At 32.4% G+C, this 22,801-nt stretch overlaps 1 protein-coding gene across 30 annotated transcripts in view; it reads right to left on the bottom strand.

Moving 5' to 3' along the window:
- LOC145680652 (uncharacterized) overlaps positions 1–22,801 on the bottom strand; it is a 407,115-nt gene that overhangs the window by 195,146 nt on the left and 189,168 nt on the right. Inside the window, exon 4 of one of the 30 annotated variants that reach the window (XM_081751418.1) lies at positions 2,116–2,296. The exons of 24 other annotated variants lie outside the window; for them this stretch is intronic. In XM_081751418.1, the coding sequence (XP_081607544.1) occupies positions 2,116–2,296 (181 nt within the window). Of the gene's footprint in view, positions 1–1,734; positions 2,297–3,328; positions 3,669–5,620; positions 6,584–12,232; positions 12,878–15,529; positions 17,866–22,801 lie in introns of those variants that run through there. 5 more of the 30 variants (XM_081751382.1, XM_081751393.1, XM_081751383.1 and 2 more) reach the window with 5 other exon arrangements.

Genomic DNA, 22,801 nt, shown 5'->3' with positions numbered 1-22,801 from the left:
ATTTCAAGAGGCCCTATTTCGAATTCCAGAAACTGGATGGTGGTTCTTATCGGCGTAAAGGAAGTCACGCATACAAAATCCGAAAGTGCATATTTCATCAATTGTCAATAGGGGTAGAGGGTATTCCCTACAGGGTGTAAGTCTCAGATATGTTTTCAATAGAGTTTTCAGATAAACCCCGATTTCAAGAAGGGTCCAAAGTAGGCAGGAGGTAAATCTTGACAACAATGGACATTGAATGTTTCGGAGGGAAGGCGGAAGTGTCAGGAATCGACGGTTTCATGTATCTTTGTGTTCGGAATATCGTGTGATGATATGTATTTCGTCACGGTATATTTCACGTTTTCTTCACTTACAAGCGTGAAAGAAAACATCGCACCATGCGTTTTCCCGAGTACGAAAGACCATGCTGCTGACGATCCTTAACACTTTTGACATCGCGCCAAAGGATTCTGTATTCACTGCGAGGGCCGCGGTGGCTCAGTGGTAGAGCGTTCACCTCTGGTGCATAGGGTCCCGGGTTCAAACCCTGCTCCCGCCAAGTGAACCTTGTGGTGGACAAACACCGTGTGCGTGGGTTTTCTCGGAGTTCTCCCGTTTCTTCCCACTTTCTTCATTCCACCATTTCATTCATTTCTCATAATCACCGTCTCCTTTAGCCTAACCGGCATAACCATGGGACGTAAAAGTCAAAGATTTAATTTCATTTTTTTCCGAATTCACTGCTATCAAGACTTATCGTTTGCCTACTTTAGACCAATCATAAAGTCAGAGCATATCTCAAAATTCGATTGATGGCATGCCTGCAGGGAAGTACACCCATTGAACATTAATGAAATATGCATTTTTGGATTGCGTATGCGTGACTTCCTTTATGCTGATAAGAACCACCATCCACAGTCTCTCGAATTCGAAATAGGGCCTCTTAAAATTTGGCTTTTTCGCGATTTTGGACACCCCTAGCTCTGAAACTATGCACTTTACCCCATAGGTCAATATGAACTTTTTCTCTTATTTTGATGTGAGGAATCACCTCTTAAAGTTTGTCGGTATAGTTCATTAACACCCTGTATATATATTTTCTCGTTTGTTTATCAAATATAAGACTAGTGACTGTGCTGTGTACTTGAATAAAAAAATACTGTATATGAAAATGACACCATATTTTATACTGAGCAATACATACTATATAAATGCAAGGATGGATTCGAGGTTACACAAATCACTGTTACAGAAATGTAATTATATGTGAAGTTTTTGATTTATTCACGTAAAATGATAAATTTTTCTCTAAGTTAATACAGTATGGCATATTTTGACTTGCATTAACATAAACTATAATTCTAATATAATTCTCTTCCTTATAAAAAGTATACAAAACATCTATCATCTTTTGACTTCAAGTAAAATTTATAAGAAATTACAAGTACAAAAAATTACTAACAAATAATAATAATAAACGACAATGAATATTTGGTCTAAATAAAATAAATTTTCCGATTCGTATTTTTGGTTTCGAGAGCACTGAACATATAATCTCCACAACAGTGAAGCCTTAGATGAATCACGGAGTAGTCTTACAGAATTATTTGAACTATTTTACCATCTTAATCGATACGGTATACAACACAACAAAAAAAATCTGTCTTAAAGAAATAAAATTTTACCGTCATTCAGAAAGTTTCTATGCATTAGTATATTAGGTAGTAGTCTAAAATTAAAACACACAAGAAATTCATTCCAATATATATTTTATTTATTTATTTATTTATTATTTTATTATTCTTCTCAACTGAATTCCTGTACTCAACAAAGAAAATCTCAAATCGGTTTGATCAATACTACGAGGTAAGGTCAATTTTCTGTTCATTTCATTATTCTAACACAATAATCAAAATCACGTAGCAGTCGCAATTTGCGCAAACTTTTCATATTATTTACCTCTCGTTTGAAAATTAATCAGAATAACTTTACAGAATGCATACTAATATGGTTATTAAACTTATCTTCTGATGTGAAACCTCTGCTACAAATTTTACAATAAAAAGGTTTGCCTATATGCACTAATAAATGCGTCTTCAAACTACCCTTCTGATTAAAACCTCTGTAACAAACCGTGCATATAAATGGCTTCTCTCCTGTGTGAATTCGAATATGTCTTTTCAGATCATATGCGTCATAGAAGCGTTTGGAGCACCAGGAACATTCACTTCGCCTTCCATACCGTTGTCGTCTTCCGCGTCCAATACCTTGCGTGTTTTCACCCACAACAGTTTCTCTTACGGACATAAATGAACTGGAAGGAAAAGTATGAGGAACTTCAGATGATAAGAACTTTTGTCTTCCACTGTTTACAATAACTATATTACACGAAAGCCCAAAAAATTGAGGGAAATAATTCATGAAATATTAGGACAAAAAAAAAAAAAAAAAAAAAAAAAAAAAAATCCACATTACACAACTAGGTAGATATTAAAGTGATAGCCTTATGTCTTCTACCTAATAAAAATAAATAACTTATTATAAAATTGAACCAGCTTAGTAAGAACCAATCATAAAAACTTTAACTTTGAATTTTGAAGTAGCCACTAAAATGTCAAGTTGCCATATATTCTATTTGTGAAAAACTCGTAAAGCAGTTTTCTATTTCAATATCATGACATGTATTTAGCTAAAGATTAAACAGACAAAGGATCTTCGAAGCGGTTAAAGGTCTTAAAATTTTATAATAAATACAATTTTATGATAAAATTATTAATTATTTTGTGTAACAGTACATTAATATAAATGACTGCATTTCTAGTAGAACACGTCAAGTCATATTATAACAATCCACAGCGATGTTTGAAACATTTGAAATTTTATAATAAAACATCTTAATTATTTAAGCGGAATAAATCGGAAATGTTACAATAAATAAACTCGCATATTGCATACATCTGTACACACACGCAAAATCACATAGCAATACAATATTTACATAGCATAATATATTTACTTTTTTAAAAATTAATAACATTTTTATATAAATTTATATTTATTTGTCCCCAAAAATAATGAGATAAAAAGGAAAGGAAAAAATGATTTTGCAAACAGAAGTAGTAACGACAAACTAGAAAACTGGTTACAAGCACTGATACATCAATACAATACAATAGTTAAACTAAGCTTCATCGTGACTAAAGGTTAGTGTATCCGCCTTTGGGGTGGGACACTCGGGTTCGTTTCGCGGAGGGAGCTCATGTGATTTGGATTATACGTTAAGTTGTAGGTCCACTTCTCATATAGGGATGTGCTAACTTCTTGATATTTTTTCTTGCCTTTTGCTGAAAAGTTAGTAACATCACTTTTCATAATGTTTAGATGTATGTTTGTTGAGATCATCTACCGAAGTAAAATATTTGCTACAGATTTTGCATTGAATAGGTTTGCCCATATGAATCGTAGAGTGAGTCTTCAAACTACTCTTTTGAGTAAAGCTTTTGAAACAGATAGTACATGTGAATGGTTTTTCCCCTGTATGAACACGAATGTGTCTTTTTAGTTCATATGAATAATAAAAGCACTTGGAACACCAGGAGCATGCGTGCCGCCTTCCATACGCATAAGCAGATACAATGCCTACTCTGGTTTTGTCCACAACGGATGATAATGGCAAAACGAACGAGCTGGAAGAAAAAGTAAAGGAAACTTTACATATTTCAGGCTATAGACAATACCGTTTTCTTTGTATATTTTTTTTAGAGCGGAAATAGAACTAGAATTCTCATAAAGTACTCAGGAAAATAATTCATAAAAGAATAGATATATAAAATAAAGTCTGTGTGTACAAAGTAGATATATATGGAAATAAGGTACTCACCTAAACATAAATATGAAAATAAATGTATCATATATATATATATATATTCATGCTTGCTTCTTATATATAAAAAAAATAATTTAATTAAAATGGATCAAATCCACAAAACCTACTCATAATGCTTCTGAAAGGTTCCAAAATTGCAGATTTTGATGTATTTTGCTTTCGTGAGCGAGAACTGGCGTGCATTACATAAATGCTGCTCAGAACCTTTAAAAAAATGTAATTTTAACAATTCACATAAAAAAAATTACGTAAATGATCTGTATACTTGAATAGAAAAACATATGTAAATGTCATTGTATTTTATACTGAACAATCAATTATGCAATAAATGAAAAGGATCTTGTTTGTGATAGCATTGCGGAAAACGGGTGAACCGTTTGAAATTAATTTTAGGATATGGTTATCAGCTATCTCGAACTCGGTTTTTGTACAGTTACTTTGATTAAAATGTTACTTTACGGGGAGGAGCGGGAGTTCAAAATTTATGCGTAAAGGTGAGTTTCTCACGATTTTTTCAAGTTAGTCAGATGAAATTTGGTACATAAGTTCCTCATTAAAAGTAATTGGGCACGTGTCCCAGCATTTTTGAGAAATTCAGTTTTAACAGGGTGAGTGGAGGAAGGAAGGGGATATTTTCTATAATGTATTTCTTCACATTAAAAGCGATGTTGCCTGTTGTGATCGTACTACGCCGACACGGTTGAACAGCGAGCTGGGAATTCATCATGTTACACTGACTATCCTAAGGGGGGATAGAAGAGTTTAAAAATTTATGTAAAAATACAGTATGTCACGAGCCCATTGATAGTGATAAAAATTCAATTATAAATATGAGTAGTTGAAGTAGTAAATTGATAGGCTTAACTTATTGCAATGAATAATTACTAAATTGTATATAACTTAATCTTTTAACGTATCACACGTTTAATTACTGCCACGTATCACTACAATCATAGAACTATATCTAATATCGAGCCACAATTAGCCCTCTTATCATAGTACCCTCTACTCCTAACTTCGTAACTTATTAGTTATTACAATTTCAACTATTCATCAACAACATGCTAACAAAGAATATTTCTTCTCCTTCTAAAGTTTACATAATTCGCGTTAAACTAAAGTCCCTCGTTGCCAACAATTTCAATTCTCAACACCCATCACGTTACAAAATTGAAACTCGTGGGGAGGGGGACTTACATAAACTCTTCATTTAATTAGACATGTTTCCTAGCGTTTTTGAAAAAGTCCGTTTTAAGGGGCAGAAAGGAGAGACTTTCTATAATTCCTTGCTTTATATTTAAATCGATGTTGTCTGTTGTCGGTGGTCGCATCTCGAGAAAACAGTTGAACCGTTGAATCGAATTTTTAAAGAGTTAGTACCTGCCTTAAACTGGGATTTTACAATGTCACTTCTATTAAAGGGGACTAAGAGTAGGAGTACCATAAGAGGGGTAGTAGTTGAACATTTCTGTGAAAACTGGAGTATGTAATGGGTTTATATCATTACATTTTCATGGAAATATGTATCGTAAGAGGATTAAAATATTTTCCATAAACGTACTCTCTACGTGCGAAGAACGAGCATTTCACTTAGTCTAGTACTTATTATACAAACGTAAATATGATTTCAGGTTAAAGAATTCACTGGTACATAGATATAACAGTATATAAAATTTCTGATTTATTTAAATAAAGAAATAATACATTTTTCTTTACGATAATATAATCATATTTTGACTTGCACGACAATAAAATATAATTCTCTTCCTTATAAAAGTACATAAAACCTGCAACGTACAATGCTTTAATTATAATTTCTTACAAAGAACTAAGAGCAAATAATATACTTTTTAAATGACAACAAATCTTTGGTCTAAATAAAGTAAAATTTTCAAATTTCATCTCTACGTTAAACATATAAACAAAATCTTTTCAATAATTAGGCAATTATAGTGAGAACTACAGAGTATAGTTTTATAGAATTGTTTCAACTATTCTATCATCTTAATTGAAATTACAGAAATTACAAACGTAGGTATACATTACTATAGTGGATTATTCTCTTTAGGAAAATTATTTCCAACTTGCATCCTCCAGAGGAAGTCTTCCTGAATTAGTGTACTAGTTGGTTAAAAATTAAAATACAGAAAAGGAATTCACTCATCATTTTTACAATATTAATTAACTTATTTTTAAATCAGTCTGAACATTATTTACGAGGTAAGTAATATTCTTTTACTTTTTATTTTATTATTTATTTTTCGAAAAAATAAAAATATCAAAGCAGTAATAATTCATGCAAATCTGTTAACAATATAAAAAAAATCTTACAGCAGTTATAACTCTCTCATATGATTTACCTTCTGTTTGAAAATTAATCAGTGTGATTTGGCAGAATGCATAGAAGTATGTTTCATGAATACATCTTCTAATGCGAAACCTCTACTACAGATTTTGCAATAAAAAGGTTTGTCCACATGCACTAATAAATGGGTTTTTAGAGTACTCTTCTGATTAAAACCTCTGGAACAAATAGTGCATACAAATGGTTTCTCTCCTGTGTGGACACGAATATGTCTTTTGAGACGATATGAATAAAGGAAGCGTTTGGTGCACCAGGGACATTCATACTGTTTTTCAATTGAAGAGACATAATCAACATTTAGGGTGTTTTGGGCCAAAGTCGATGTTCTCGATGATATAAACAGTGGAAAGCTGAAAGTAAAAGTGAAAAGGTTCTGTATAAAACAGTAATTTTAATTATTTTTAATAATGAAAGAATTATAAGATAAAGTTTTGTAGTTCTTGGCGAACATTTACAAATAAATATAGAAATAATTTGATTTCCTTTAACAGTAATATTGATTTCTTAAATTTAGATTGAAGACGATCCAGTTTCATTAAAAAATCTCTTCAAAACAAGTAAATCTGAAATAAGTAAGAAATGCGTTCAGTAAGAATTAATAATGCGAAATAGAGTGACATCTTCTAATTTTAAAGTTCCATGGTAATGATCTGTGAGCTCAAAGAGAGCATGACTATAGTAAATCAACGTTTAAGGAAGAATTGAGGGAACGAAAATTTAGGAAGAACGGGAGTCCTCTGGACAACTAACGGACACAATATTATGCACCATAGTAACATGTCCCGTGATAAAATCATGGGCACCTTCCTGTACAGAGGGTCAAGATATACGCCAATTTTAGAACTTCAATTTTACTTTTAAAATATAAAAATCATTAAAATGTTGTTTGATGTAGATATCGACAGAACATTGCGTATTAACAATATTGCCAACACAAATACAGAATGTGAAAACATTCACACACTCTCCCACCTCTCTCAGTAGTAAAACACTGAAAATGACCGATTGTGCATCTGGAAAATGGTTGTTAGCCAGCAAGCTACAAACAAAAAGACTTGTTCTATTACCTTATGCATCTTTCCTTTTAACACTTTCTAATGTGTATCCGATCATCGTTTACTATGAATTTCCTGCAAGCTCCGCAACGGGAGTAAGGATTCGAACGTGACGAAAACAAAAGGACATCTTAATTCGTATGGACTGACCCACGAAAGGTCTTGCAACAAAAAACGTCACTGGAAAGCCTTAACGGCACTAATGTACTGATACATTACTGACAATAGTCATATAAGCTATACAGAGTACCACCGCTTGCTATATTTTTGGAGAAAATACTTTCAAATAAAAGAAAAAAATACCTTTTCTTTTCAATGCAGCCAAAGATACAAAGGTGGTCAACTTAGAGAGGTAGCCAAGTTAACAAGTCTTACTATATATATATATATATATATATATCAAATGAACCAATATATACCTCAAATAAACGTCATAGTGGTAGTTACTAACGAAGTTTTGCAGAAAAAACTATTACTATGTTGCTGCCTTGTATGTTCAGAAGTGTTCGGAAAATATGGAATTACTTGGGGGATTATTGTAATTTATGAATGTTATTCATGATAGGAAAAAGAAATAGCTTCAACAACTGTCAATACCTTACATCGAACGCTTAAAACCGCAGTGCTCAACACACTATGGATTCTGGGTTCGCTTTCCTGTAGAGTCACTGAGGTTCGAATTCCATACCTAGCTGCAGGACATCGTCTCTGCTAAAATGGGATATTAAATTAAAACAATAATAATAATAATAATAATAATAATCACCATCATCATCGTCACTTTCCTTTACTTGTTTACCTTAATATCGTTTGTTGATATTTGATAATAATAAGCAAAGCGTCTTTGTCATTTCCTTAATTTCCTCATTCCTCTCTCTATTAGCGGCAAAGATGCAAAAAAAATTATTACTTTTTTTTCCCTTAAGAGGGTATTTACAATGGACGCATCAGCGGAATATTCACTCTTTATGTGGCAACATACTGATACGTGCTCTTCCAAGTATTAATTTGTTTCTTATTTTGCTCTGACTTCAATAATTACAAGCTAAATACAATATTTTGCACTATGTTAATTGCAAATTCAGTAGAGGAACATCTTAAAAAATCTAACGCAGTTTAAACCTTATTTTACTTGTTTATTTGTTTTAAGAAATTATGACAGTTCTATATGTATTAGTTGATAATTTATCATTTGGTGAGATCACGGTCAAGAAAACTGAAAAAGCGAGAAGCACACTGAAACAACAAAGAAATTCTGATTCACCGAAATTCTACCCAAAATAATTATCTTAAAAACACAGATCCACATCAGTGATCTTTGTGCATCAGAGAAAATGTTTTGTGTCAATAATATACAATCAAGAATTTTCTCAATATTTCTCCTATAATCTGTCCTTATCAACATGAATTTATATCCAGCGATTGCAGTTATAGTGAATTTCGCAATTCAACTACAAGTACCAATATTCAAATATATGTTTTATATAAATTTTTCTTATGCATTCGTCAGATAGATCATTAAATACTTCTAAATAAATTAAGTGGTTTTGTTTTACAACTAAATTTCGACAGCTAAATACTGACGTCGCAGAAGGTCCAATGTTGATCCCTTTTTATTTTTATTTATTACTGACACATTTAAATTGAATCTTCTTTAATACTCACATTTCTCGTATGTCAACAGAACATATGAACTTCGGAATCTTCTTAGGGTTAGAAAATAAATTTACAGCTTCCAACGTATTAAATTACATTAATGTTTACATATTAACACACTATAATTGCATTAGTTACATGTATGCGGATATAATTAAACAAGCAAGTAAACAATTATATTAATGAAAGGAGGAAACAACCGATTTATTTTACGCACTACAATCCTCTGTAGGTGCGAATTAAACAACTTACAAAGAGTGAAAAAGTCGCTTGACTGGATCGGGACTCGAACCCGGGATCTCCGGCATACCGTGCCGAGAGTACCGACTGCAGGAGTGAGACAGTGTTTGGCTGTTCTGGGAAGCGGACTGGGTGGCGTAGTGGTTAACGCATCGGCACGGTATGCCGGAGATCTCGGGTTCGAGTCTCGGTCCAGTCAAGCCACTTTTTCACTCTCTGTAAGAAGTAAACAATTATCTTATTATTTAATACAATTTGAAAATTACTTTATTTTGTATATTTCAAGTCCAAATTGCAGAAAGGACCAACATGAGGCATTCCGGATAGTAAGGTTAAGCTCAACAAAATGTTCCTCTATAGATTAGTTATTAAGGAAAAGAAGAGCTAACTCCACACAGTATACCTACGTGAAAAAGTGGTTGCTGCCACGTATCACCTTAAATGAATAAATAAATAATAATAAAGACCGGTGTTGAGTTCGCCCTTACTACCTACAGCGCATCATATTATGTCGTCTTTCCACACAGAAAGTACAAAATCGAAAGTTCTCACATACCAGTTTATGTGGTCTATTCATAAAACATCTAATTGTCGACTAAGAAAAATACAATTACTCATTTGGACGTTTTTGAAATCAATATCTTTGAAAGTAGTTTGTTTGGGACTGTACACACTTCTTTCTGTTATCACACTATCATTGGAAGCATAACTGGAAGTCCTCTGGAAATTAAATACAGGTCACTCGTGGAGTTCTATGCAATGTCTTCTCATAATTAAAACAGAGTCATTTCTAGTCGCATTTTCAGTTTGGAGAACAGAATGAAAAATCGCGGCGAACTATGGTGGGAGAGCACGCTATTTAATAAACCAGAGGAATGTTGGGACCGTCCAACTAGCTTCAAATACGAAGAATAAGCGGGTGTGGGCATTTTGTGATGAAGCAATCAATTTCTCGTTGACCAAATGTCTGTCGTATGCGCCGCACATCACAAAGGCGACTGAGTGACTCCACGGGGTTCTTTTATAATGTTTTGAAGTTATATTGAATAGTTGTGATATACGGTAACACAAGAATCAAAGAAATAAATAAAATTAAAAAAAAAAAAAAACTGTACTTTGGAATGTTGTACTTCTGATAAAACCTGATATAATACTGCTACTCAAGTAGTTTCATCCTTTCGCGGCAAAGGAAATCCCAAACGAAGATTAATCATTCACAGGCTGATTTAGTGTACTAGCAAATTCTGTGAATGAAAAAAAAGTCATGTATGCCAATGAAAATCCACTATACCTCCCGTGTTTCATTTGTTTTCGCAGAAAAAAGTCGGATACACCTTTAATAGACTACAAATACTAAATTCGAAATTTGAAAACACGAAAGAATCTTGTGCAAATTTATTCTAATAGAATGCCGCCTGAAAAGGGAGGAAAAAGGCATCTAGCACCTACAGGTTATTATGTAAGAGAGACTCAGTGGTACAGTGTTCTTCTCTGGTGTGGGAGGTCGCTGGTTCGATCTTAGCTCACATCAAGTGGTCTTTGTGGTGAACAAATACCATGTCCGTGGACTTATTCAAGGTTCTCCCATTTTCTTCAGTCTCATCTCTCCATTCCATCATCAAAGTTTCCTTTAGCCTACACGGCATGTCTGTGGGACGTAAAACTGAAAGGTTTCGTTTTATTTTTCATTTATTATGCAATACAATTAATTTCGAAAATCTTCAATCAAACACAACTCCAAGTACCTAACGTGGTCTTCTAACATATTATAGTTTCCCAGACCGAGATTAAATGTTGTCAACATAACATCTACAAGAATAATGTGTTTATTATATAACCTAGTGTTTGAAGCTGGATGTAATTTGCTAGTTTTATCTATGAACAAAAATTTTATTTAAATATATTTTTTCATTAATTAGTTTATTTTATCTAGTAATATGTTTGCAATTGATATGGCTGAGCGCAGTTGATTTTGCTAATAAATAAAATTAAAAGGAAAATGCTACAACCAAGTTTTAGTATTACCTTAGTATTTAACAAACAATGTTCTATATGTAACTACAAAACAGCAGTAGTAACAGCGATAGAAACATACTGGAAATCTTGAAAATTTGATAATTAACAGTCAAAAGAGACGAATTTATAAATAAATATTCGGCTTTACTATGATCAAAAGGTATACTAGATTAGCTAGCTTTTTCCCCAGCAAGTATTTTTAATGTTTTCACCAGAAGATATTTATTGGTCAGAAAGTGTTTGTGAGGAGCACTAAAAGTCAAATCTTATGTTATAGAATTTAAGATGTGTGTTATGGTGTGTGTGTATACACATTGTATAGAGTGTAGTAATACTATTTGAAGTTGGGTAGTGGAGACTTATTTATGGATATGAATTGATGCATGTTTATAATAATTTTAAACGTACTCTTTTATTTACTGCGTCTAATATTTAATTTACTAATTAAACATACTGTTCTCGTGTTCCTTGATACCTTTCTCAACAGATTAAGGCAAATCGCGCAACCTATCTTACTTCTCACAATTTCCTCTTGACCTATTTTGTTAATACGACAATGTAGCTTTGTTGCACTACAGGTTTATTCTTTTGAAAGTGGTATTGTTATATATTATCAAATAATAATAATAATAATGGAAAAGTGTTTTATGAAGACTTGTATTTTGGTGATAGTTTGTAGAAATCTTCCTCACTTCTGATACGAAGTTGTGAAGATGCTGTTATAATCGCAAAACAATGTTAAACGTTAAGCTTCGATGATTTCATACTTCTTTAACTGCTGTAGTATTATTCAAAATGCATATAAATGTTTACATAACTTACTACAGAGTAGAATTGTAACTGTTAGGTGACAAAGAAACAAACAAACAAAAATCATACTTAATACAGCATTAAAATAAAAGAGTACCTTTCCAAATTATTAGAAAGCTTGTTAAATAGATCTCGAATAAAAAATAACAGTTAAAAGAGTATCTCTTAAATTTAATTTTACGAATAAAAAAGTTAAAAAGTTCTTTGTATGTATTTACAGTAACAAAACTCACTTGTAAATCCTTGTGCTTGACGTAGCAAAAAATATTATTTCCTATTTTTACTAACAATAGCCTTAATAAAAGAAGCATTATGCTTTATATTAGTCATTTTCACAAACTAACTTGTGTTTTCTTTTGAAAGCGAACTTGAATTGGTTTAATAAAAGAAGATATTTTAAAATTATAACATATCTTTCAATGAACTCCACAAAAGAAAGAAAGAAAAAAAAACAACATAAATATCATTAACTCCAGATTTCCTCCACAAACATGTCCACAGTATTGTATTTAACAGTACTTATTAGAACCATCTCCTGTAACTTCTGTAACTTGATGAACGAACATATGACTTTTATACTTCTTTTCAGAGGCGATACTTTTCTTACAAATTTTACAGTAAAATGGCTTATTTGAGGTATGAACGCGCATGTGGCGATTGGCACTTCCTTTTTGACTAAACCTCATGGAACATATGGGACATTCGAAAGGTTTCTCTCCTGTGTGTATACGTGTATGCATCTTAAGACCATAACTATCATAAAAGTGTTTTGAACAAAAACTACACGTGAACTTCTTTCCATACAGTGCACCAGATAGTTTCGGCAATGCCCTGTCCGGAACTGTGGAACTTGAAGGCAAAGTTGAACTGCAAGTAGAAAGAAAAAAAGGGAGCATTTTCAGGTATGTATTAAAATAGAAAACAATTAAAGTAAATTTATGCAAATTTTGCTCAATTGAAGTGTTAATTGATTTCTGATACTACATTTACGATAGGAAGAGCAACAAATATATAGAGTAGTACTTCCGACGTACTACGTACTTACGTTCCAATTATGTTCTATCTGCTGACACGAAGTTCCAAATACAACACAACTGTTTTTTTCTATGGAACTCACGTTATTGTGTACTTACTTTTTTTTAACTCTCTTTCTCTCTACATTCAGACAGTTTACAGCTATCGATATCTTGTACATAGTAAAGCAGGATTTCTCAACTTATTTCATACCACGACCCTGCTTTTATCATATCCTCTCGTCAGCGACCTCCATAAGTAATTTTCGGCTTGTAATAAGCTTCTAGATTATTGCTGATTACCACTTATGCGTGTAAACCTTACACAGGAAGTGAAATAATAGCCTGGTAATTAGTATGAAACAAACATACGTCTATCGAAATATGAAAATTTAAAATAATCATTAAAAATATTTTTTCTACTACTAGATTCTATTTATATTTATAGGTTGAGAAACCTCGTAGTAAAGTATTAACACAAAGTTACATTTACTATCAAAGTAACTGAATTAGTAAAATACTCCCAACTTGCATTTGAAGATGCATTCATCATCATTTTATAGTGATGAAGTGCAAAAAGAAATGGTTAAGATAGAAAGGCTTCGTAATTTATAAATTCTTTCAAAGACGGAAAATACATAAAACGCAATTGCAGAACATTAAATCTTTAATAAATCTCATCTTTTGTCAGAAGTAAGATGAATCAAGATTTTACGTTTCTACGATAATATTTTGTATATATATATATTAGGAACTATTTACAAATTACGAAATCGTCCTATTTTATTAATTACTCTTTGAACATGAAAAATGATGACCTTCATTTGATGCTATTCACCCAAGTGGAACAAATATGGAATTTAAAGCATGTTTTTTGTTGTAATATTAACATAAATTCCAGAATCTTACCAAATTATACTTAATTCATAAACTCTGGTAAAAATTTTCTGTTGTTAAATTTTCGCCTTCAAAACATTAAGAACTGTTTTCGAGTAGATCATATGACAGCTCTTTTTCATGAAGATTATACCATAGTAAATATTCTCCAAAACACATTTTCTTTACGCCTCACACAATTTGTCTACAACGTCAAAATGAGTCATTGACTTATTTTGCACGAAACTCATGTTATATATCATTAGACATTGGCACCATCTCTAAAAAGAACAGCAAGACTAGAATCTAGGAAAGTTTGCAATTACTCCTCCTGATAATTCATCATGGCACGTTAGTAGCCTATATATTAACATTTCCAAAGTGTTAGCAATTAATTGATGATACGGAAATCATAGAATTAAATGTAAAAGATTAAGGTTAAGACTTACCAGTTAACATTACATACACTGCAAACCATACAGACCTACCATCAATCTGGAAAGATGCTTACTATCAATGATATATTGTTTGCATGTTTCGGTCTTTTAAAACCTTGCTACCGTATTTTGTGACTGTGCAGTCTTATTCGTTTGCTATCCAATGATGCAGTAGTTAATCTATTTCCGGCTCAAAGTAATTTGGCACTGTTGTCTCTAATCATTATTCAAGGCTCAGTTTAATTATCATGTATTATGAAATTTAATGAACCACTTGTGACGATTGCCAGTTTCGAAAGTTTTATTCTATAAAAAAGCTTTTCTGATATCCAGTGATTCAAGTACGAGGAAAGTATGTGCTTCATACCTTATGGGCACAAACCCCAACTAGTATTTATCTTAGAAAGAGTTCTCGGAGATATTTCACGTACTATCTAATTATATAAGAAGTTACCAACAACATTCAATCAGGTGGGGAAAAAAAGAAATAAATATTTTCGGTTTAAGAGTATCGTATACACTCTAGGGTCCGTTATAAATTTTTAGTGGTAGAGTGCATACCTCTAGCGGTGGGGTTCCTAGTTCGATCTCAGCTCCCGCCAAGTATGCCTTCTGGTGGACAAGCATCGTGTACATGGGTTTTCTCACGGTTCTTCCGCTTCCCCATTCACCATTATCATCCATTTCATCACTGTCTTCTTCAGCATCGTGCATAATCGTGGGACGTTAAACTCAACAAAATGCTAGTTCAGAGACAGGGGAAATATTTTACAAAAGTTATAATGTTCTTTTACTTGGTAAGATGAGATATACATTTCATTCAAGATGACAGAATACTGCTGTCGGTGTAGGAAATAGAAAACTTAGCATTTCCTCTAACTAAATGAAGAAGTATAACGCATTAAACTTCTTTATCCAACGAAATAAAAGGAACGGTCGTCCTGAACACTTGGTCGTTTCCTCTACAATACTTTTAAGTGAAACTAATGCAAATTTCAAATACAGCAAACCAAAACAAACTAATTAAATAATAATAATAACAATAATAATAAAATAATATGTGTAGGGAGAATCTGATGTTTTGTTTAGATCTCGAGTCTCATTATTTTTAATCCATCGAAATTTCGAGATAAAATAATACTTTATTTATTTATTTTTTAAAGAAACACTTTATTTTGTATGTCCAAATAATAATAGTAGGAATTATTCACATGAAACAGACAGACAAAAAACTGTTTATAGACTTGATAAACACCTTTATAAAGGACTGTACATTGTCAAATTTAAGTGATTTTGGTTACATTGAAAATGGTGATGGTTACAAAACTAATATACGACTGGGAATGCAAACTGAAAGAATGTGACTTCTATTCAAACAACCACTACAAAAAGATAAATTATCTTATGGTATTCTTGAGAAAGAGATTACTCTACACATATCTTTCGGCTTTTAGACAAAAGGCTTTTTATCATAGGTTTTAATATATAATCTTTAAAATAATTTACCAAAGTGAACGTAAGTGTGGTATACATTATGTAGGTAACTTACCTCCAAGTTGTACATATAGAAAAAGAAAAGAGAAGAAGAGAAACATTAAGATTTTTTCATTTCAAATCTCTTACATGAATGGATGCGTATGTTTTATGACAAAGTTTTTTTGCAATATGCTGTTAGTATTCGTGTATTACGGAAGCATAATTTGTATCTCAATTTTCACTTTTTACCTAAAAAGGATATCATGGATTTTTAGGGTCTTTTAAATTTATTTTTACGAATATTTATATTAATATTTTTCCTTTAGGCCACATCTCTAAACTTACTTTCCCTCACTATTTTATACATAGTAGTTCGCATCACTAAGAGAATTTTTCATTATTCTAAATAAGCATTACTTCTAACTTTTCGTTTCATAACGTTTCTTACGGCTCAACTTTTATACAAATACAGGATTGTGTAAGCAACAGAAAATTTGGCGATTTGATTTCTCACCACCACGAAGAGAATAATAACTTCGAAATAGATACGATTTTTTTACACGTCGGAACCAACAGACCATAACATGTACTGAGGAAATTATAAATTATGATCACGAATTCTGTATCTTCAATAATTAAGTGGAAAATGTTTTAAACGAACTTACTTGGACAACATGATACTATACAAATTCAGTTTGTATACTTGTTATATTTCTATATTACTTTGAACATATGAAGTAACTTAACTGAAATAAAAGAAAGAAAAGAACTGTGCAAACCGGAAAAATCACTCCTGGTATATTTATAAAATAATTTAAAATTGCAAGGAAATTGGTTTGTGTTTTGCAGGATGATAACACAAAATTATTTGGTCTGTTAAAACTCTAAAACTGTATTTTACTTTCAACGATGTCATGACAGCTGCTTCATTATTCCATAGTCATCTTCCTCTACACAATTACATTTTATACAATGAAGTTGGAATTCGATAGCAGTGGATTCCCATTTATAAAAATTAACGTATTTCCAATGGAAATGTTGTATTCGAATGAATTAATGCAAAAACTTCAACGCCCTAGACATGATAACGGACTACTATTGAAATATTTTACTTTACACAGATGATGGAAACAGGTCTTGTACTAGATGTACTCAATAACATCAGAAAAGTTGTTAGTTTCTTTCTTCAAATGAAACTTCTGTCAAAAATAAAACAATTCCCAGTGCTTTGAAGACTGAACTGCGAGGTTACGTATCATTTTCCTGGACTTTCTTCATGAGCCTTGAAAGTTATGATTCTAACATTTCATTACGTCCAAGATTCATGGGAACTTTGTATTTACACGACGAAACCACACGTAGTTAAAAATTAAATTCGTTTTTATTTCATTTAGAGCTGCTACTAGCCTGTTTTCTACCCTCTTTTAATCGAAACTACTCTATGTATTTTAAAAGAAGCTTCACTCATAAATACGTGTTACCTCGCGTGTCGATTATTGAATGTTGTAAAGCTCTGGCTTTCATTACATAGTATGGTATAGTATTTTTATAATATTTCTCATCGCAGACAATCTCTGAAAGCACGAAGGAATAAGTTTCACTTTCGATAGCGGGTAGATTGTTGTAACAAGGGAAAACCTGATAATGTAGCTGCTACTTATGCATCTAATTTTAACAATAAAATTATATAATAATCAATTATTATTATTTATAAATTTGCTACTGATATCTAATCATATTTCACTCATACTGGAATGAATTTTGAGGAAGGAATATGACTATGAACATGACATTTAACCATTTCTCGTTAAAATCTGATGTGTAAAAACTCTATTGCCTTATTCGGGATAAATGAAGTGTAAAATGAGACTTTAAATTGCATTTCACATTGAAACTTCGGTCACATTGAGGGCATTTAAATGGTTTTTCTCCTGTATGGATGCGTTGATGCCTTTTTAGCTCAGTTGGTCTATAGAAAGCTTTTGAGCACAGATCACATGCATATTTCTTGGTTCTTCGACATGGTGTGTCTGTTCCAGAACTCTGAAGAAAGCTGAAAGGAACAAAATGACGCTGCTTTTACTGTTCAATCCTTTCTCACTTAAACACTGTTTTATTATTTATGCAATAAAATAGTATCGATTTACATAAGCATCACTCAAATACGTATATCACTTAAATATAAAAGTAAGATTTAAAGTTCCGACCATAATCCACGATCACTAAACAATAAAATCTCATAACAAAATATCGATGACAGTTTCTATTCACACAAATGACGCAACTCAGCCAATCTGAACTCATATTATCAGGTTGTCTAAAAAATATTGAGCCTTTGGAGTTCAAAATTGAGAATATATTTATTGTGAAATGAAAATATAGATAACTTTATGAAAAAATTTTATTCGATGGCTTTCAGATATTATTCCGGTAACATTACAATCCGTTGCTATAGGACTTATGTAATTTCAGGTCAAAAAATGTGACACGTGGTTTTCATAAACCTCTTTTGGAACTATTACCATTGAGAGAGTTCTGCTGAGATCGAAACAAAATTTGGCAGTGTCAGGTTTGGGCTATACGTGGATACATTTCAACCTTCCAGCAAAGTTCTCTCAATATCTGACGAGTCGTTAAAATATTAGCAGTCTGGGTTGTCAACGTGATATACGACAATCTTTTAGTTGACCAGTTCCAGGTGTTCCTTTTGAATTACTAGGTACAATCGTACTAGTTGTCATCAGTACAGGTTCAGATCTACCGTATCGTTTTGGCAGGTGGCAGTAGTTCGTGAAGCATAATGCCCTCCCAATCTCACCAAACGCAAAGTATTACCTTCCTAGGTATCAGTGCTTGTGGGCTTTGCTATAGGTTGTGAAATCTTTTACGCATATTGTTGTAGTTTATTCAGTTTTCACCATTCGTGAGCAACTATTTCAGAAAAAGCTCGAGTTCGTTAGTTTCGGTAGAGATTCACATTTAGAAATTCGATCGAATAAAAGTTTTTGAGTTAGATTATATGTCACCCAAACGTTGAGCTTCTTTCTGTATGCAGCTACCTTCAAATGGTTTAACAGTATTTGGTGATGGATGTGTAGATCATTAGCGATGTTATGACTACTTAGATACCGGTCTTCCTCGATTTCCCCCCCATTAATATTATCCACTATTGCTGTGATTAGTTACCACTGCAAGAAGAATATATTGGACGTCATTTACAGAACGAAAGCGACTAACCATCTTTCAGCTGCTGATTTTAATAACAGATACTGTTCATAAACAATACAAATTTCTTTACGGTATAACAAACCTACAGTTTGCACAATTATTTAAACTCAATGTTTAGGTTATGTTAGCTTTAATTTAGTACTACACCTTTTTTTTCTACACCGTAAGAAGGAGACGAGGTAATTAATCCTGACTGGTGTAGCCGCTTATAACATTCCTACTTTCCAGGAATGAGAATATCTTGAAAATAAATCAAAATTCTGGATGGTATCGCTAATTTATAACAACCCAAATATTACGGTCATTGAAAAAAAAAAAAAAAAATCAGTTCAAGCATGCGCAACGAATTTATCAAAAAGATCTCAAATTCTTGTTTAGTGGCTAAGCGAAATGAAAGACGACTCAACGTCATTAACTTAAATTGAATGAAAGAAAAAATAATATCAAACTTACATATGCTTAACTCTATGAGCAGTATTCGAAATTATAGAATTGAAATTTTGTCGTGATTGTTTATTTGTGCCAATCAGTCAACAGTTACATTGTAACAATTATCAGGAGCAACAGAATAATGTTTGTCAAATATTTGCCTACATCGCAGTATGTTCAAATCACTTACGATATTATGTTATTACATTGACTTAATATAAACATTGTATCAATTCTCAAATTTTGATATCTTTATGATACATATTCAGTTCGTGATCACTCAAGAACTAATGGTCCATACGCTCTAGTCACTCATTTAACAAAATGACATTATTATTACTAAGATTATTACTAAATAGACGTTCACTATTTATAACCCTGTCATTCGTTTGAATGAAGCGACAACATAAGCCCTACATGACTGCTACTACATTCTCATTGTACTTTAGGACAAGTAAGTAGCATATATCAACCGTACATAATACATCTACAAAAAAAAAAAAAAAAAAAAAAAAAAATCTACTATTAATGAGATGAGATATTTACAAATGAAAAAAAAAATGTTCTACTTCTACTTCTCTACGCCAGGGTTTACATATCTTATGAGAGATTAGAACGTCATTATCAACATTATTATCACTTTTAACTTCACAATATAATGTCATTAATTTTCAAGAGCAATGGACACACGATAAATTTCAAATTGTGTTTAAGAACGACAAATTGAATAACCGTAAGTACGTATATGTTTATAAATAAAGCTGAACATCGATCAGCTATATTAACTCCCGATGAGGCAAATATGTACCCTTAAACTAAATATGTGCCCAAAACAGAGTCTTGCACGAAAGCATATTCGAATAATATATTTAAAAAAAACTACAACTTAAGGTTAGCTGAAATCTGCACAGACCGAGTATGCACTCGCATAGCATGAGACCACATCAATGGAAAGCGGCACATTTACTATCCTTTAACATAAAAAAAAAAAAAAAAAAAAATACAAGTTACATAGACGAAATCACATTCAGAATTGAATTTTCTAACCTATATAAAGCCCTAACCTACGCAATTGAAATACATATTTTCACAAAATATATCGCGAAACAAAATAAAGGACATTATTTAACCGTAAGCACACAAATTCAATTTACCTAACCTAAGCAAGCAATAGAAATATACATTTTCCAAAATATATCACGAGACAAAAATAAAGTACATTATTTAACCGTAAGCACACAATCAGATTTCCTAACCTAACAATCGAGGTAGATGTATATTATGGGACACGTTCAATTTAAATCTTACCTAACCTAAACACATTATTTAATGGGACACACGTTCAAAATGACATCTTAGAGTGAAAATATTACTTAATCTAACAATAATAAAAAAAAAGTATCAATTCTCACATGGAAAACATTAGAGGCACATTAATATCAAATGGTGCGCTCAAAGTAAAGTTCATCAACAATTTTCAATGTTGATCACATATGCTTATATCTTTTTATTAAGTGGAAACGAGATGAGCTGTCTAAACGCGTAACGCCTTTCGTTTTAACTATACATATTTATTTCGAAGCACTCCATTTGGTGAATTCGTGATTCTGTTTATAATCGAAACAAGAAGAAAATAAAATAAAATGGATGGAGATTACCAAATTAATGGAGGTTCCTACAAATAGTCCTCTCGGTCTTTGTCACCTGGATCTTTGGCTTCACAGGACAGAATAGGTTAGCAAACCTATTTATTTACACGTCGAAACTGATCTCCTCGGGTATTAGTCCCACGTCCTATTAAATATGGGGCCTTGGTTCTATTAACCGATGAGATGAACTTCAACAACTATACTTCCTGCCCATTACTTCATATCACTCGTAATGGCGGAAGTAACACTCGATGGCTTTTGGCCAAAACTTGTTTTGATGAATTTTCACTTCGGTCAGACTCCTCAGTGTTCCTTTCTTCCAAAATAACTCAGGTTATACCAATTAGCAATTTATACTAGGTTAACTTCCGAAAGTTTATACTTTTGATTACGAAATTTCTAAGTTTTGAGGAGCCGACCTAAGCCATCTTCTTTATACACTGTAAAACGGCGTTTCACTGCGTTATCTTACTCGCGTCACCAGACCTTAATAAACGCGTTTTTAAATATTATATCTTCGACTATAATTAACACAGTTTTACCATAAATACATATCAATACAAGAACCTAACCGTAAAGATCATGAATCTCTATATATATTTCCAATTTCTAACTTACCGGGAATCACATTTGATAATTTAGAAATATCTGTTTACTTCTGTCTGGTAATTATTTCTCCTCACCATGACTACGAATCAATTACGACTGCTAACAGATCGCCATCTTGTACTTTTTAGCATTTCGTTTTCGTCAAAAGGTGATTCGAATGCCCTCTTGCGGGAATAACCAGAAAAAACACCATGACAGTTGATATTATGTAAACAAGATAACCACACGCAGTATATTAGGTAAAAATTTTAACTAACATCTAGTATTATTTAGTTTTATTTATGCTAGTTGTTCTGAGAATACTGTACAGACTATAAAGAAACTGTTGCATGGTTTGAAGTGAATCGGTAATAACTGGGTTTAAAGGAAAATGTTCGAAATTTTGGATTAAATTTCCGAATGTGTTTACGTGCATATCTCATATTAAAAATTGAGTACATTTATCCTTCTGTGCCATGTCTTTTGCTAACAATAAGAACGAATTAACATTAAAAATTAATATAAACCTACACCTGACAGAACTGGGCACAGTAATACTATACGGGAACCAACTTCAACCGGTAAACATTGCAATACGGGAGCCAACTTAAACACAATGTAAACAACCGGTAATCGGTCTGTTACAACGGCCCTGCGCAGCATTTGCGCCTTTATCGAAATAAAATTGTAAAATGTAATGTAAAGTTCACTGGACTTTGCGGCACAATATTTCACGTCTGATTATAGGTGCTCCAATATTTTTTTTACATATTGCACATCCGGTGGAAGAACGTTACAACTCAAAAAATGGAAATTTTGAGTTATCATCGCTCAAAAGAGAACTGAGAGAGAGAGAAGCGAACTCTACCTGGTAGAATTTGCGCATAAACGTAATTAAACAAATTAACCCCTAGATGGCAGAAATACTTGTATTCCAGGGAGCGATTTTGATAGAATAACAAACCGTAAAAATCATGTTCCCACAAATGTGTAATTTTGAGATGTAACAGTCTTCTACCGGGTGTGCGATATCTATTAGCTTCAACTGTCAGCTATCAAATGGCATTACGTCTAACGCGCTACGATTCGCGCTGA

Source organism: Thermobia domestica, chromosome 3 (genome assembly GCF_964235325.1).
Source record: "Thermobia domestica chromosome 3, izTheDome1.hap1.1, whole genome shotgun sequence".
Classification (NCBI taxonomy): domain Eukaryota; kingdom Metazoa; phylum Arthropoda; class Insecta; order Zygentoma; family Lepismatidae; genus Thermobia; species Thermobia domestica.
Note: the sequence above shows the minus strand (reverse complement) of the source record. Positions and strands in the feature narration are given on the sequence as shown.